This window comes from Oratosquilla oratoria, chromosome 2, assembly GCF_046742065.1.
Source record: "Oratosquilla oratoria isolate Oo_2021 chromosome 2, ASM4674206v1, whole genome shotgun sequence".
NCBI classification, from domain to species: Eukaryota; Metazoa; Arthropoda; class Malacostraca; order Stomatopoda; family Squillidae; genus Oratosquilla; species Oratosquilla oratoria.
This window is the reverse complement of record NC_134778.1, coordinates 28379592-28395473: the sequence shown is the minus strand read 5'-3', so window position 1 is coordinate 28395473 and position 15882 is coordinate 28379592. Positions and strand designations below refer to the sequence as shown.

The 15882-nt window shown below is 40.9% G+C and overlaps 1 protein-coding gene across 5 annotated transcripts in view; it reads right to left on the bottom strand.

Moving 5' to 3' along the window:
* Positions 1-311: 311 nt before the first annotated feature.
* Positions 312-15882, bottom strand: part of LOC143037946 (uncharacterized) — a 212025-nt gene continuing 196454 nt past the window's right edge. For all 5 annotated transcript variants that reach the window (XM_076206675.1, XM_076206668.1, XM_076206658.1 and 2 more), the window contains 3 exons: positions 6923-7112; positions 6055-6182; positions 312-540 (listed from right to left, as the gene is read on the bottom strand). In XM_076206675.1, the coding sequence (XP_076062790.1) occupies positions 327-540; positions 6055-6182; positions 6923-7112 (532 nt within the window). In that variant the 3' untranslated portion in view covers positions 312-326. The remainder of the gene's footprint in view (positions 541-6054; positions 6183-6922; positions 7113-15882) is intronic.

Genomic DNA, 15882 nt, shown 5'->3' with positions numbered 1-15882 from the left:
GGCCCGTACTGAAGAGGTTAATGTGAATGTGCTGTGTCTCGCAACACGCTTCTGACCCAGGGCAGAGAGTGAGATGCAGAGATGACCCTTCATCCAGTAGGAAGCCAAGATAAGAGGGAGGGAAGGGGTGGATGGGAGTGGAGTACGTGGGGATGGAATGGGTGGGAGTGGATTATGCCTTTGTTTTTTGGCTACCTCCCTTGTAAGGAGAAAAGGCCTTACGTATATGTATGCCACTTTGTAAGGGTCAAAATAGGGAAGCATTCAAGTATGTAATGTGTAGGTATTTGTGGAGTTTCTTTAAACAGTATCATATCTATTAATTATCACACAATAACACAACAAAGAATACATACCTTAAGATTACCTAATTTAAGATGAGAGTCAACCATGATAGCAAGTTGAGTTTGACGTGATGGCCAAGTTACCCCAGGTCTTGGTTTTGGTAATGTTTCATGAAAGAGAGCAACAATCAATTCTGCCACCAACTGATATTGCCCCTCTGTGTAATAATTGACCACCTGCTCTAAATTCTGAGATCTGTGAAAAACAAAAGCAAAAAGCCATTTCATAATGAAAAAGCAAGGCACAAGTCTACTGTCATATTTTGTCATTTAACTTCGAATCGTTTGTTTGTTTGCGCGTCATACTCTGTCTGTCTGTCTGGCTACGTCGTTTGTTTGGTTGCGCGTCATACTCGGTAAACTGTAGACGAAGCTGACTAGCTACGTCGTCGCATTCTGTCTGGGACCAGTTAGAGAAACAGTCGTGACTCTCCTCGTAAGTTGCTTCCTTCCCTTTACTTGTCTAATTATGTCCCATATGTTCATTACATATATACATATTGTGTAAACTATATTTTGTAATGTATTTCCAGGTGTTCTATTTGATTAAAGCTTGGGAGTAGCTACCAAGTCTTATTATCATGACAATTTAATCAACTAGAACATGGAAAAACTATTAAAGCCGGCTCGTCTGGATCTGGACCCCAGCTCCTCAACTGCAGCGCGAGAGTGGAAGCATTGGTATAAAACCTTCTCCAACTTCATACAAGAGTGTGGAGAAAATGCACCTGACAAACTAAGAACTCTTGTGAACTGTGTTAGTCATAATGTCTATGAATACATCGAGGAATGTACTACTGTAATTATGATTTGGCTATTTCTGTTCTACAGAAATTGTATGTAAAGACACCCAGTGAACTATTCGCTACGCATTTACTCGCAACTCGTCAACAAAAGCCCGGTGAATCCTTAGATGAGTTTTTGAGAGAACTACGTAAGTTAGGTATGGATTGTAACCTAAAGGCAATTAGTGCTGAACAGTACAAGGAAGAGTTAATTAGGGATGCCTTTATTAATGGTCGAACCTCGCCTTTGATTCACCAACGTCTCTTGGAAAACAAGACTTTAGATTTACAGGCTGCTTATGATCAAGCTTATTCTTTAGACTTAGCTCAACGCAATGCCAACTCTTACGGTCCCGTAACTCCTCAGTTTGTGCACAGCGCCGCTGTGATGACCCCTGATCATACTCAGACTTGGAATGAGACTGTGAAGAATAAACCTATGTCTAAGGATTGTGTGATGACTGCTGAAGATCCGGTATTGGCAGCTACCCTATCCATGAAGAGTAGGTGTTAATTCTGTGGAGGACTACGCCATAAGCGTATTACTTGTCCCGCTTGAAATACTACCTGTAATAAGTGTGGTAAGCAAGGTCATTTCGTTCGTGTGTGTATGTCCAAGGTGCCGGGTCCTTCAGGTAAGACCCCTACAGCTACTATGTTTGACTCTTCCCAACCTTCCGCCCTTGCCACCATCTCTGGTACCACTTTCCCTCAGAGCCTCCATCTAGCAGCCACCTCGACAACTATCAATGGACAAAAGTTATCGGTACTTGTCGATTCCTGCAATGATGACAGTTACATAGACGAGGAAATTGCACGGGACTTGAAACTTCTAATACATCGAACAGGTAAAGATATCACTTTAGCTCAGAAGTCATTACACACTAATTCTCATGGTTATGTCGTAGTTGACTTAACGCTACATCTTAATGGACAAACTTATCCTTCCACTTGTCTTGCACTGATGAAAGATTTGTGCTGTGGGGTACTACTTGGTCAGGATTTCCAAAAACAGCACCAGAGTATAGTCATTGAATATGGTGGATCAAAACCTACGCTCAAGTTACCTGATACTGACTCGTATTGTTCTCTGGCGGCTGCTGCTGTAGATGAGCCTTCTCTTTTTCAACATTTGTCACCTAACTGTAAGCCTATAGTCACTATAGTCACCAAGTCGAGATGTTATAGTAAAGATGACAGAGAATTCACTGAAATGGAAATAAACAGTCTACTTGCTGAGGGTATTATTGAGAATAGCTTATCCCCATGGAGGGCCCAAGTTGTTGTAGTGGAGGACCCAATGAATCGACATAAGCAAAGGATGTGTGTGGATTACTCACAAACTGTGAATTTATACACAGAGCTAGACGCTTATCCATTGCCAAGAATAGACACTATGGTGAATGAACTATCAACATACCATGTGTTCTCAACTTTTGACTTAAAAAGCGCATATCACTAAATTCCGTTGAAAGAATCGGACAAGAAATACACAGCCTTTGAGGCCAATGGACGCCTATATCAATTTTGTAGGGTTCTGTTCGGAGTGACAAATGGAGTAGCTGTCTTTCAACGAACCATGGATAAGCTTGTGAAAGAAAAAAACTAACATTGTGCATTTCCATATCTTGACAATATAAGTATCGCTGGCCGCACTCAAGAAGAACACGATTGTAATGTACAACACTTTCTTGAAGTCATCCATAACAGAAATTTAACCCTCAATACCTCTAAAACTATTAAGTCTGTTCACTCCATTAATATCCTTGGTTAATGTGTAGGAAATGGGATTATAAAACCTGATCCTGAGAGGCTTCGTCCACTACAGGAACTCCCACCCCCCACAAGCCAGGGATCTTTAAAGAGAGCACTGGGTATGTTTGCTTACTATGCCAAATGGATACAAGATTTTTCAACCAAAGTAAGACCATTAGTGAGTGCAAAGAAGTTTCCTTTAGATAAAGAAGCTCTACAGGCTTTCAGTCTGCTCAAGTTAGAACTTGAAAGAACAACGTTATACTCTGTGGATGAAAACTTGCACTTTGAAGTCGAATGTGATGCTTCCGAAGTAGCTATTTTGGCTGTGCTTAACCAGGGTGGGAGACCAGTAGCTTTCATGTCTAGGACTCTACAAGGAAGCGAAACATGTTATCACATTGTAGAAAAGGAGGCCATGGGAGGGTGGGAGACCAATAGCTTTCATGTCTAGGACTCTACAAGGAAGCAAAACACGTTATCACATTGTAGAAAAAGAGGCCATGGCCGCACTCAAGAAGAACACAATCGTAATGTACAACACTTTCTTGAAGTCATCCATAACAGAAATTTAACCCTCAATACCTCTAAAACTATTAAGTCTGTTCGCTCCATTAATATCCTTGGTTACTGTGTAGGAAATGGGATTATAAAACCTGATCCCGAGAGGCTTCGTCCACTACAAGAACTCCCATCCCCCACAAGTCGGGGATCTTTAAAGAGAGCACTGGGTATGTTTGCTTACTATGCCAAATGGATACAAGATTTTTCAACCAAAGTAAGACCATTAGTGAGTGCAAAGAAGTTTCCTTTAGATAAAGAAGCTCTACAGGCTTTCAGTCTGCTCAAGTTAGAACTTGAAAGAACAACATTATACTCTGTGGATGAAAACTTGCCCTTTGAAGTCGAATGTGATGCTTCCGAAGTAGCTATTTTGGCTGTGCTTAACCAGGGTGGGAGACCAGTAGCTTTCATGTCTAGGACTCTACAAGGAAGCGAAACACGTTATCACATTGTAGAAAAGAAGGCCATGGCTATATTTGAAGCTGTCCGTAAATCGGGCCACTTCCTTTCTAGACAACATTTCGATCTTATTACTGACCAGCTTTCGGTAGCCTTTATGTTCAATAACCGGAAACACACAAAAATCAAGAATACCAAGATCCAGGAGTGGCAGATGGAACTCGCTGCCTTCAATTATACCATACATTATCACCCTGGTAAAGAAAATATGGTTCCTGATGCCTTCTCTTGAGCCTTCTGTTGTTCTACTGTCTCTGCATCTTCTACTCTCACTGAACTACATGAGGGTCTATGTCATCCAGGAGTGACTCATTTATTGCACTTTGTGAGATCTAAAAACCTTCCCTTTTCCACTGAAGATGTCAGGAAGGTTTGTACTTCCTGCAAGATTTGTGCAAAGGTAAAGCCAAGATTCTATAGACCTCAAGAAGGAACACTCATCAAGGCTACTCAGCCTATGGAGAGGTTAAGCATCGACTTCAAAGAACCTCTCCCAACCGCCTCACGTAATCCCTATATACTTACTGTTGTAGATGAATACTCCCATTTCCCCTTTGCTTTTCCATGTCCCAATATGAATACGACAAATGTAATCAAATGCGAACAGATATTTAGCCTTTGGGATGCCTAATTATATTCATTCTGATCTAGGAACATCGTTCATGTCCAAGGATCTTAAAACCTATCTCTTACAAAAAGGAGTTGCTACGAGTCGAACTACCCCATATAACCCTATCAGCAATGGACAAGTGGAATGGCTCAACGGTATTATATGGAAGGCAATCCAGCTGGCCCTGAAGTCGCGTGACCTACCCGATCAACATTGGGAATTGGTACTTACTGATGTACTGCACTCTCTAAGATCACTTCTGTCTACATCTACAAATGTCACACCCCACAAACATTTCTTTGGTTTTCCACGTTGTTCTTCCTCTGGAAGCTCTCTACCTTCATGGCTAATGACACCAGGTCCAGTATTATTGAGAAGATTTGTTAGGGCAAACAAAAATGAACCTTTGGTTGATCAAGTCAAACTTCTGGATGTTAATCCAACTTATGCTGATATTAGACATTAGGATGGACAGGAGTCAACAGTTTCTGTCTGCGACTTGGATCCTTATCCCAAAAGACAGGTCAACTACTCTCCTGCTGGAAATCTGGAACCATCTTCTACCTCGTCACCAGAGGCTGTACATACTACTATTCTCCCTGACGTTCCAGAGAACACTGAACTTCATCAAGAGGCTGATGTAGAGACTAATGTGTCAACACCTCTAGTACGGAGGTCAACCTGTGTGTCTAAGGCTCCGGACAGATACGGATGGGATTGATACCTATAAAATACTTTATCTTTTTTTTTTTTTTAGGAGGGGAGAGTGTCATATTTTGTCACTGAACTTCGAATCGTTTGTTTGCGCGTCATACTCTGTCTGTCTGGCTACGTCGTTTGTTTGGTTGCGCGTCATACTCGGTAAACTGTAGACGAAGCTGACTAGCTACGTCGTCGCATTCTGTCTGAGACCGGTTTGAGAAACAGTCGTGACTCTCCTCATAAGTTGCTTCCTTCCCTTTACTTGTTCAATTATGTGGTCTACTCATATGATGAGTCCTATATGTTCATTATATATATATATATATATATATATATATATATATATATATATATATTGTGTAAACTATATTTTGTAATGTATTTCCAGGTGTTCTAGTTGATTAAAGCTTGGGAGTAGCTACCAAGTCTTATTATCATGACATCTACCTTAATTAGAAGATATATATATATTTTTTATAATCAGAACCCTAAGGACAAACACATGGTTGTGAACTGGAGTATTTGTATTATGTTAGTATCTCCAGATCCCCTATATGTTATGCATTAACAATTAATAAAATAATTCTCTAGGATGTGCTTTGTGATCCAGATTATTCATACAAATAAGCAATCATGAACCAAATTAAAATTTCTAAAATATGTAACCATGCCAAAGGTCGTACATATAGAATTCACACATTAAGCTGTGAGAAGAAAAGAAGTGCAACAAGAAGTAAATTCTTTTGTAAGATTCCTTGAAAACCCATGGTTGAATGACATCCCATCACCAAACCATGTCATGCAAAGAAAAAGAATGTGTGTCTGGCATCATTACCTCTGCAAATAAAGCAGGTGCTTGTTGACTTCCTGGTAAGAAACGATTAGAGTGTCATTTTCAACATGGACTCTATTAAGCTCATATTTCTCAGATTCTTTATCAATGCGCTTCAGGTCATACTGCAACTGTAAAAGAAAAAAAATCTAATACTATATTTCAAGGAGGTGGTGAAGTGTTGAGGGTACAAGAAAATGAATATTAGCAGAAGCAGTGAGGAGTGTGGGAGGTGGTGAACGATAGGTGGGAAATGGTAGAAGAATGAGTATGTTTCAAGGAGGGAATGATAAAGTATATAAAGATGGTGTCTGCAATGAGAAAGAGGGGAGTAAGCAGGAGTGGGAGCAGATGGTGAGATGAAGAAAGGAAACTGGTGATGGAAGAGAATAAGCAAGTTTTTGAGGATTGGTTGCAAAGTAGAACTAAGGAAGCATTTGAAAAGTACAAAGAGAAAAAGGGAGAAACACAACATATAATGAGGGAAGCAAAGAGGATAGCAGTGGGGTACAACTTGGACAAAGAAATTTCAAAATAACATCGAACCACATTAGAAGAAAGAAAGAAGAAGAAAAAGCAAGTTTTTGAGGATTGGTTGCAAAGTAGAACTAAGGAAGCATATGAAAAGTACAAAGAGAAAAAGGGAGAAACACAACATATAATGAGGGAAGCAAATAGGATAGCAGTGGGGTACAACTTGGACAAAGAAATTTCAAAATAACCTTGAACCACATTAGAAGAAAGAAGAAAAAAAAATCATAACAAAAAGTGCATAAAATTAGGTCACTTTGTTGAAAAGTTTCATAAATAAGAATAACATTTTCTACTTAACATACAAATAAGAAATAAAGTAAATGAGAGAAGGTCTAACCTGTTCCAAGTAAATGAAGGCATTGTCAGGATCCCCTCGACTCAAGTGAAGTTGGGCTTGTATGAAGGACATCCTTGTACAGAAAGAAAGAGTGTCCTCCTTCCAAATATCTCCTCGTCCTTCCATGAGACGCAAATGTATCATGTCCTCTTCAAGAAGATCATTCATAACAATACTATTTATCTGATTCCTGGAAGGAAAGGATAGCAAATACACATATATATATTTACCCTATGGCTTCTTATCCCTTACACGAGTCAAAGCAAACACTCACTCCTCGCCCACCCACACCCATCCATTGCCCTTTCTATTTTTATGTCTTATGAAAGAAGGGTCATCATTGTTCCCTACTACATCCACAACACACTGAAACACCCCTTTGTTAACCCTGTCATATTCCTTCTTTAACTCTATGAAACCCCAAAAAGATGGCCTCTCCCTTTGAAAAAACTTCTAATATATGTCATATATAAATACAAAATTGATGAAGGAAAATAGAATATAGAAGGCAGAGTTAGATGGAGCAAACTTGAAGGGTAGACTGAGAATGGCATGGATGGTTGAGGTGATGGGGATCTTTGGTAAAAGGGAATGTCTGTTGAGCACAAACACAAAACACCAACATTTCACAACTTCACCACCATTTGACAGGACCAGAACAACAGCAATGGCGGTGGACTCATCACCCTGGTCCACCAATCCATTTGTTTTGTGGACACAAGTGCCACAACCAAAATCCTCCTCCCTACCACAGAAATCCAATCTATCCTAATCCATACAGGCAACAAATCAACACTGAGGATCGGTGCCACCTGCGTAGAGCTGATGGACAGGGGTGGTTGCTGCTGTTTGGCCCCCAACTCTTGGGGTTGGGGGGTGGTCCCACGACGTAGACGCTGCAGCACATCAGAAACATTAAGAATGGAGTACCACAGGGCTCTGTTCTATCCCCCATGCTCTTTAATCTATACATGCATGACTTCCCCACACCAGACAACTCAGAAATACAAATCTCTTCCTATGCAGACGACATAACAATCACATGCACACATCGTAACACAGACAAAGCTGCAGAAATAATCCAGCCATACCTTGATACACTCAACACATGGTTCATCACAAACAGACTCAAAATAGCTCCAACCAAATCTACAGCAACACTTCTCACCAACTGGACAATAGAACACAAATACATACCTCATCTCTACATCAACAACACACTAATACCACACACAAACACACCGAAAATTCTTGGTGTAACATACGATACATCCATGTCTTTCAAACAACACATCACAAACATAAAAAACAAATGCACACCTAGACTTAACGCACTTAAGTCAATCACTGGAACGACATTTGGACAAAACAAAGAAACTAATATAACAATATACAAACAATGCATACGCTCAGTGTTGAATTATGCGAGTTCTGCATGGGCTCCTATTCTCAGTGAGACACACCACAACACCCTTCAAATCATACAAAACAAAGCCCTAAAAACAATTACAGGCTGCACAAATACAACACCTACAGACCATTTACACCATGAAACAAAAGTCCTCAAAGTCAAGGACCACCTCGACATGAGAGGCACACAAACACTTGCCGCAGCCACCACAAACACATCACACCCGCTACACTACATAGCAGAACACCCACACACACCAAGAAACATTAAAACAACACCCAAAGACCTTTATTACGCACAAATACTCTCTTCTCTTCCTCCACAACCACCAAATACCAGCCTCCGGAAACATATTCATAATCATATCACTCACCGCTCCATTAACACACTGAAAGACAACACACTGCTGCATGCCAGACCCCCTGATATCCACCCTTCTCAATCCTCTCTCCCATGAAAGGACAGAGTCCACTTGGCCAGACTGCGGTGCAGCCACCACCCAGCACTTCTAAGCTACCAGAAGAGGCTGGATGACCGCATTGTGAACAGCTGCCCAGGATGTAACACTTCACCCCATACCATACAACACATAATGGAAGACTGCATTATACACAATCATGCACACAAACAACACAACATACACTCTATAAAGGATTTGTGGGAAAACCCAGTTTCAGCTGTAGCATTCCTTGGGGAGACAGGACTGCTCGGACAGACAGTCTAGGGAACGACAACAACAACAACAACAACACTGACAATAATTGATATATACATTCCCAAACAATTATCTCCCACAGTTCCAAACACCTTCAGGCCTCAACTCAATCAACTAGTCACAATCCCAAACCTTACCATGGGTGGTGACTTCAACACCAAGTCGTCAGCCTGGTGTGTCAACAACCCAGACACAGACAGGGGGCTTGATATGCAGACTCAACTTGACTCACTGACCATCATGAACAACACACATAATCATACACATATCCCACACCAAGCCCTCTATACCACCTCCTCTCCTGATATCACCTTCTGTTCCCCCTGCCTAACTCCAACAACTTCATGGAGAGTGGTCAGATCCAAGGGATCTGACCACCTTCCAATCATCACCACCACCGAAACAAGATGCACCCTAGTTGGCCACAGACACACATACACCAATTACAAGAGAGCAAACTGGGAAGCTTTTACTGAAGAGACAGAACAACATTTTGAGACACATAACTACACCAATCACAAACATAAACAATGCTGTACACACTTTTAATACATACAAAACACAGACAAGAGATATATCCCTGGAGGCAACAAAAAACTCACACAATCCTAATTTCACACCAGAAATCCAAGGCCTCATAAGACAACAAGATAAACTTAAACACAATACCCCCACACCTATCCCCCAAAACATAGCAGACCAAATACAAACACTAAACACACAGATTATCAATAAAATACATGAACAAAAAACACAAAATTGGCAAAAGTTTATCAATACACTTGATCACAAAACAAACACCAGCAAATTGTAAAAAACACTCAACAGCATTACACTATCCAACAGTAACACAACATGCTCTCATGCAGCAATAACCACAACAACAGATAATCTACCCTCAAACAGACAACAAGCAAACACACTCATAAATCATTTTGCACAGACAAGCCATCTCACATCGACAATCAAAACACACCATTCGACGTAAGAAAGACTTTCCCATAGACTCGGACTATACACCCTTCATAGACAGACAAAACACATGATACATGACCTCAAGCACTCATCTGCCTGTGGCCCTGACAACATAACATCCACCTAAAACACATAGGACCACAAGGTATACATGCACTCACAAACATTGCAAATTACAGCTATTCACACACTATACCTGACATCTGGAAGCATGGGAAAATAATCCCAATCCCAAAACCCAATAAAGACCCAACAATCCCAACATCACACACTACCCAATCACACTTCTCTGCACCCCCTCCAAAGTCACTGAATGCAGTGGCGGATCCAGGATAAAAATTTGGGGGGGGCCTAACCTGAATTCCTTCCCCTGAGTAGTCTGATGTATCAGAAGTCTGAGGTATACTTAACTTAATAGTGTTTTTTCAGATATTTCTGTATTTTAGACATATGTAAAAGAATGTATATTCGTTATATATTGTTACACGCTTGTGCTAGTCAGTGATAAGGCACTGGCATGCGTATACTCTCGCATAGAGAGAAAATATTTCAGGATCCTTGTGTAGTGTTAGTGCACATGGACACATGGAAGTAATAAAAAATAAAAGTAGCTTTAAAAACACAAATACAAACAAAAACGTGTATGAACTTCTGAACCTGTTAATAAAAGTATCTAAATTACATTAATAACACACAGCATTGTTCATGGGATCTCACACGAACATCAACCTCCTGTTTTTTTTTGGGGGTGTAAATACATGATTCATACAATGATTCATGGAAGAACAAATTTGGGGGGGGGCTTCAGCCCCCTCAGCCCCCCCCCCCCTGGATCCTCGCCTGATTGAATGCCTCATACTTCAACACATCACATCACATATTCCCCTTGCTGAATCACAACACGGTTTTTGGCCACTACACTCCACAAACACTCTTCTAATAAACCTCACACAAAGAATATTACATGGCATCAACTCAGATAGGCCCCATCACAGAACACTTCTTATAACATTAGACATTAGTAAAGCTTTTGATGCTATCCCTCACCACAAACTAACAAACAAAATATATCACACAGACATGCACAATAACACCAAATGATGGTTGGCCAATTACCTGGCAGGCAGAAATGCTTACGTGTCATATAATGGCCAATCATGGCATATCAGAAATATTAAGAATGGAGTACCACAGGGCTCTGTTCTATCCCCCACACTCTTTAATCTATACATGCATGATATACCCAACCAGACACCTCAGAAAAACAAATCTCTTCCTACGCAGATAACATAACAATCACATGTACACATCATAACACAGACAAAGCCACAGAAATAATACAGCCATACCTTGATACACTCAACACATGGTTTATTACAAACAGACTCAAAATAGCCCAAGCCAAATCTACAGCAACATTTCTCACCGAATGGACAAAAGAACACATATACATTACTCAACTCTATATCAACAACACTCTAATACCACACACACACACCCTGAAAATTCTTGGTGATACGATACATCCATGTCATTTAAACAAATCACAAACATAAAAATAAATGCACACACCTACACTCAACACACTTAAATCAATCACTGGAACAACATTTGGACAAAATAGAGAAACTAATACTACAATATACAAACAATGCATACGCTCAGTGATGAATTATGCGAGTCCAGCATGGGCACCTAATCTCAGTGAGACACACCTCAACACCCTTCAGACCATACAAAACAAAGCATTAAAAACAATTACAAGCTGCACATATACAACACCTACAAACCACCTACAATATGAAACAAAAGTCCTAAAAGTCAAAAATCACCTTGACATGAGAGGCACACAAACACTGGCTGCAGCCTCCAAAAACACAGCACACTTAATAAAATCAATGAAAGTGGCCTTCGACTACATAGATGAGGAGACGATTAAAATAATAATTGTTACACTAATAAGACCGAAATTAGAATATGCTGTATCAATGTGGGCACCTAGCACAAAAAAGAACATAAGAAAATTAGAAAGAATCCAAAGAGCAGTGACAAAAATGGCACCCACACTGTCAAATCTGACATATGAATAAAGATTGGAAAATTACAGTTATCAAACTAGAACAGAGAATGGAAAGAGGCGATTTGTTGACCATTTTCAGAATTATGAAAGGGATGGAAGTTCTTGATAGAGACGACCTATTAAAGTGGGACAGAAGAGAAACGAGAGGACACGAAAAGAAACTAAAGACACTTACAGAAGAGACCTGAAAAAAAAAAAAGCTTCCCACATAGAGTGATCTATGTCTGGAACAAATTGAACAGAGAAACAGTGAATGCCAGAGCTATACACGATTTTAGGAACAAACTGGATGTGGAGAGATACGAAAATGGGTCACTATGAGCATAGCTATCGTCCTGTAAAATACAACTAGGTAAATTAATACTACATAGCAGAACACCCACACACACCAAGAAATATAAAAATAACTCCCAAATATCTATATCACACACAAATACTCTCTTCTCTTTCTCCAAAACCACCAAATACCAACCTCCAGAAACATATTCACAATCACAACTCCGTCTGGGGTATAGGCTGCATGTTATTGTGGCATAGTAGCATGCAGTTGATACTTTAGGGTCTATATGGAGTGCCTCTAAGGACCAGAGCCACACATCATTTTGTCTGTGATAGAAGAAAACTCTGTTCATAGAGAAATGAAGACAATTTTATACTACGACTGTCCCTCCATTATGCTCTCCCCCAACCCCTTGTAACATTTCTCTGAATATTCATTTCCTTTTTTTGCCTACCCTGTGGTGGAGGAAAAGAATGCTACCACCAAGTATTCCCACTTGAGTCATAAGAGGAGAAAAAACAGGACGGGGGATAGAATTAGGAATCCTGCTACCTGTAACCCCACAGGGGACATTCCTAAAAAAAGTAAAGGCATAAGAGGGTCTAGGAGTTTTCCAACCTGTACGCTAAGGTTTGGGTCTTTTAATGTCCATGGATGTGGTACAGATGAGAGTAAAAGGGAAGAGATAGGTAGTATGTCTGTGAGAAGAAAGATGGATATGCTGGCTTTCAGTGAAACTAAAATGAAAGGGAGGGGCGAGTGTGAGTTTGGGAGTGTAATTGAGAGGTTCTCAGGAGTGAAGAGGGGACGAGGGAGAGAAGGGGTGGCTATACTATTAAGTGAAGAGATAGGTAAACGTGTAGTGGAGTGGAAGGAGGTTTCTTCAAGGTTGATGTGGATGAAGGTGAATCTGGGAAGGGAGATGTGGGTTTTTGTAAGAGCGTATGGGTCTGATTGTGAGAAGAACGTAGAGGAAAGGGAGGCTTTTTGGGTAGATTTAAATGAGTGCATAGAGGGATTAGGGAGAAATGTCAATGTAGTTGTATTGGGAGACCTTAATGCTAGGGTAGGAAATTAACCAATAGACGAAGTGATTGGGAAATATGGAGTTCAAAGTAAAAATCGTAGTGGAGCATTGATGGTAGAGATGTGTCTTGAAAGAGAGTTGATGATAGCAAATGTTTAGGAAGAAAGTCAAGCATAAGTACACATGGTAGAGGGTGGTGGATGGAAAGGTGGCAGATAGAGCATTAATGGACTATATAGTGGTGACCAGGAGTATGGTAGGAACAGTTAAGGATGTACATGTTCTAAGGGGAGAGAGTGGGGGAATATCAGATCATTTTCTGGAAGATAAATTGAGAGAGGAGAATATGTGGAGAAAGAGGAAAAGGGCAGAAGGTTGGGAGGAACTTAGAGTGAACTGCTTAAATGAGAAAGAAAAGGAGAAGGAGTATAAGAAAAAGCTTAGAGAGGAGTAGGAGGGAGTGAAAGATAGAGTAGAACTAGGAGTGGTGGAGGAATGGGGATGGTTCAAAGAGGGCAGGAGGAAATAGAAGGAAGGGTAGTGAGTGGTGGGATGAGGAGGCAAATGGTGAAGAAGAGAAGAAGCAGGCTTTCATAGAGTGGCTACAAATTAGGACGAGGGAATCGTATGAGAGGTACAAAGTAAAGAGGAGGGAAGTTAAGCATAAGATAAAGGAAGTAAAGAGGAGAGCAGATGTGAAATGGGGTAAGAATATGACAGAAAATTTTGAAAGTAATAAAAAGATGTTTTGGAAAGAAATTAAAAGAGAAAGAGGAGGCAAAACAAGTAGAGAAGAAAAGGTAAAAGGTGCAGATGGAGAGATGACAATGGAAGAGAAGACAGTGAGAGGAAGGTGGGCAGAGTATTTTAGGGAGTTGCTAAATGTGAAGGATAGGGAGGGAAAGGTAGTTGCAGTGGGAAGAGCTGAGAAAATGAGTGATGAGTGAGAAAAATGGAGGAGAAATAGGGTAAGCTGAAGTGAAAGCAGCTGTTATGATGAGAGCAGGTAAGGCACCTGGGTTGGATGGATGCTATACAGAATGTCTGAAGAAAGGAGGTACAGTTATGGTGGACTGGCTGGTGAGGTTATTTAATGTTTGTTTAAGAGAGGGTAGAGTGCCAGAGGACTGGAGGAGTGCCTCTATAGTTCCAATTTACAAGGTAGTAGTTTCAGAGGGATCAGCTTGTTGAGTGTAGTTGGGAAGGCTTATGGTGAGGATATTGATTGAGAGGATTAGGAGAGGAACAGAGGGAGTAATTGGTGAGGAACAGTGTGGTTTTAGGACAGGTAGGGGATGTGTAGATCAGATTTTTGTGGTAAGACAGATATGTGAGAAAGCTATAGGAAAGGGTAAGGATGTTTTTTGGGCTTTTGTGGATTTGGAAAAGGCTTACGACAAGGTAGACAGGAAGACACTGTGAAAGGTATTGCAGATATATGGGATATGAGGAAAGCTGTTAGGAGCAGTTAAGAGTTTTTACGAGAGTAGTAGGGCTTGTGTTAGGATTAGAAATGGAGAGTGAATTGTTTGAGGTAAAGGTGGACTTCGTTAGGGATGTGTTATGTCGCCCTGGCTGTTCAATCTATAAATGGATGGGGTGGTGCGAGAGATGAATGCAAGGGTAGTGGGTCAGGGGTTGGAGATGATTAAAGAAAATGGAGAAAAGTGGGAAATAAGCCAGTTGTTGTTTGCTGATGACCCTGCGCTTGTAGCAGGATCAGAGGAGGGATTGAGGAAGTTAGTGACAGAGTTTGAGAAGGTGTGTAAAAGAAGGAAGCTGAAAATAAATGTGGGTAAAATTAAGGTGATGAGATGTACAAGGGGAGAGAGTGACAGCAGGCTGGAAGAGAATATTAAGGGAGAAAGACTGGAGGAAGTGGATAGTTTTGGGTACTTTGGTGCAAATGTGGCAGGAAAGGGAGTGGGGGTGGAGGTAGAATGTAGATTGAGAGAAGCGAATAAATGTCTTGGTGGATTAAAAAGTGTAATGAGAAATAGACATCTGGGAATGGATGCTAAGAGGGGGTTATACGAAGGAGTGATTGTGCCGACAGCACTGTACAGGGCAGAAACATGGAACATAAGAGAGGATGAGAGGAGTTTGAATGTGTTCAAGATGAAATGTCTGAGAAGTATGATAGGGGTTACTAGGCTAGAATGAGAAATGAGGGGGTGAGGATGAGAACAGGGGTAGAAGGGGAGTTGGGAGATAGGGTTGATGAAAGAGTATTAGGATGGTTTAGACCAGGGGTTCCCAAAGTGGTTGATATCGACCCCCAGGGGCTGATGAGTCCATCCAAGGGGTCGACAAATAGCCAAGGGGTCAGTAAATTGCTAGGGGGTCAATATCAACCCCCAGGGGTTCATGAAACCATCCAAGGGGTCGGAAGGGGTCGAAAAAGGGTTCAGTAGATTGCTAGGGGGTCGAAAGGGGTCAGTAAATTACTATGGGGTAGAAAGGTAGTCTTTA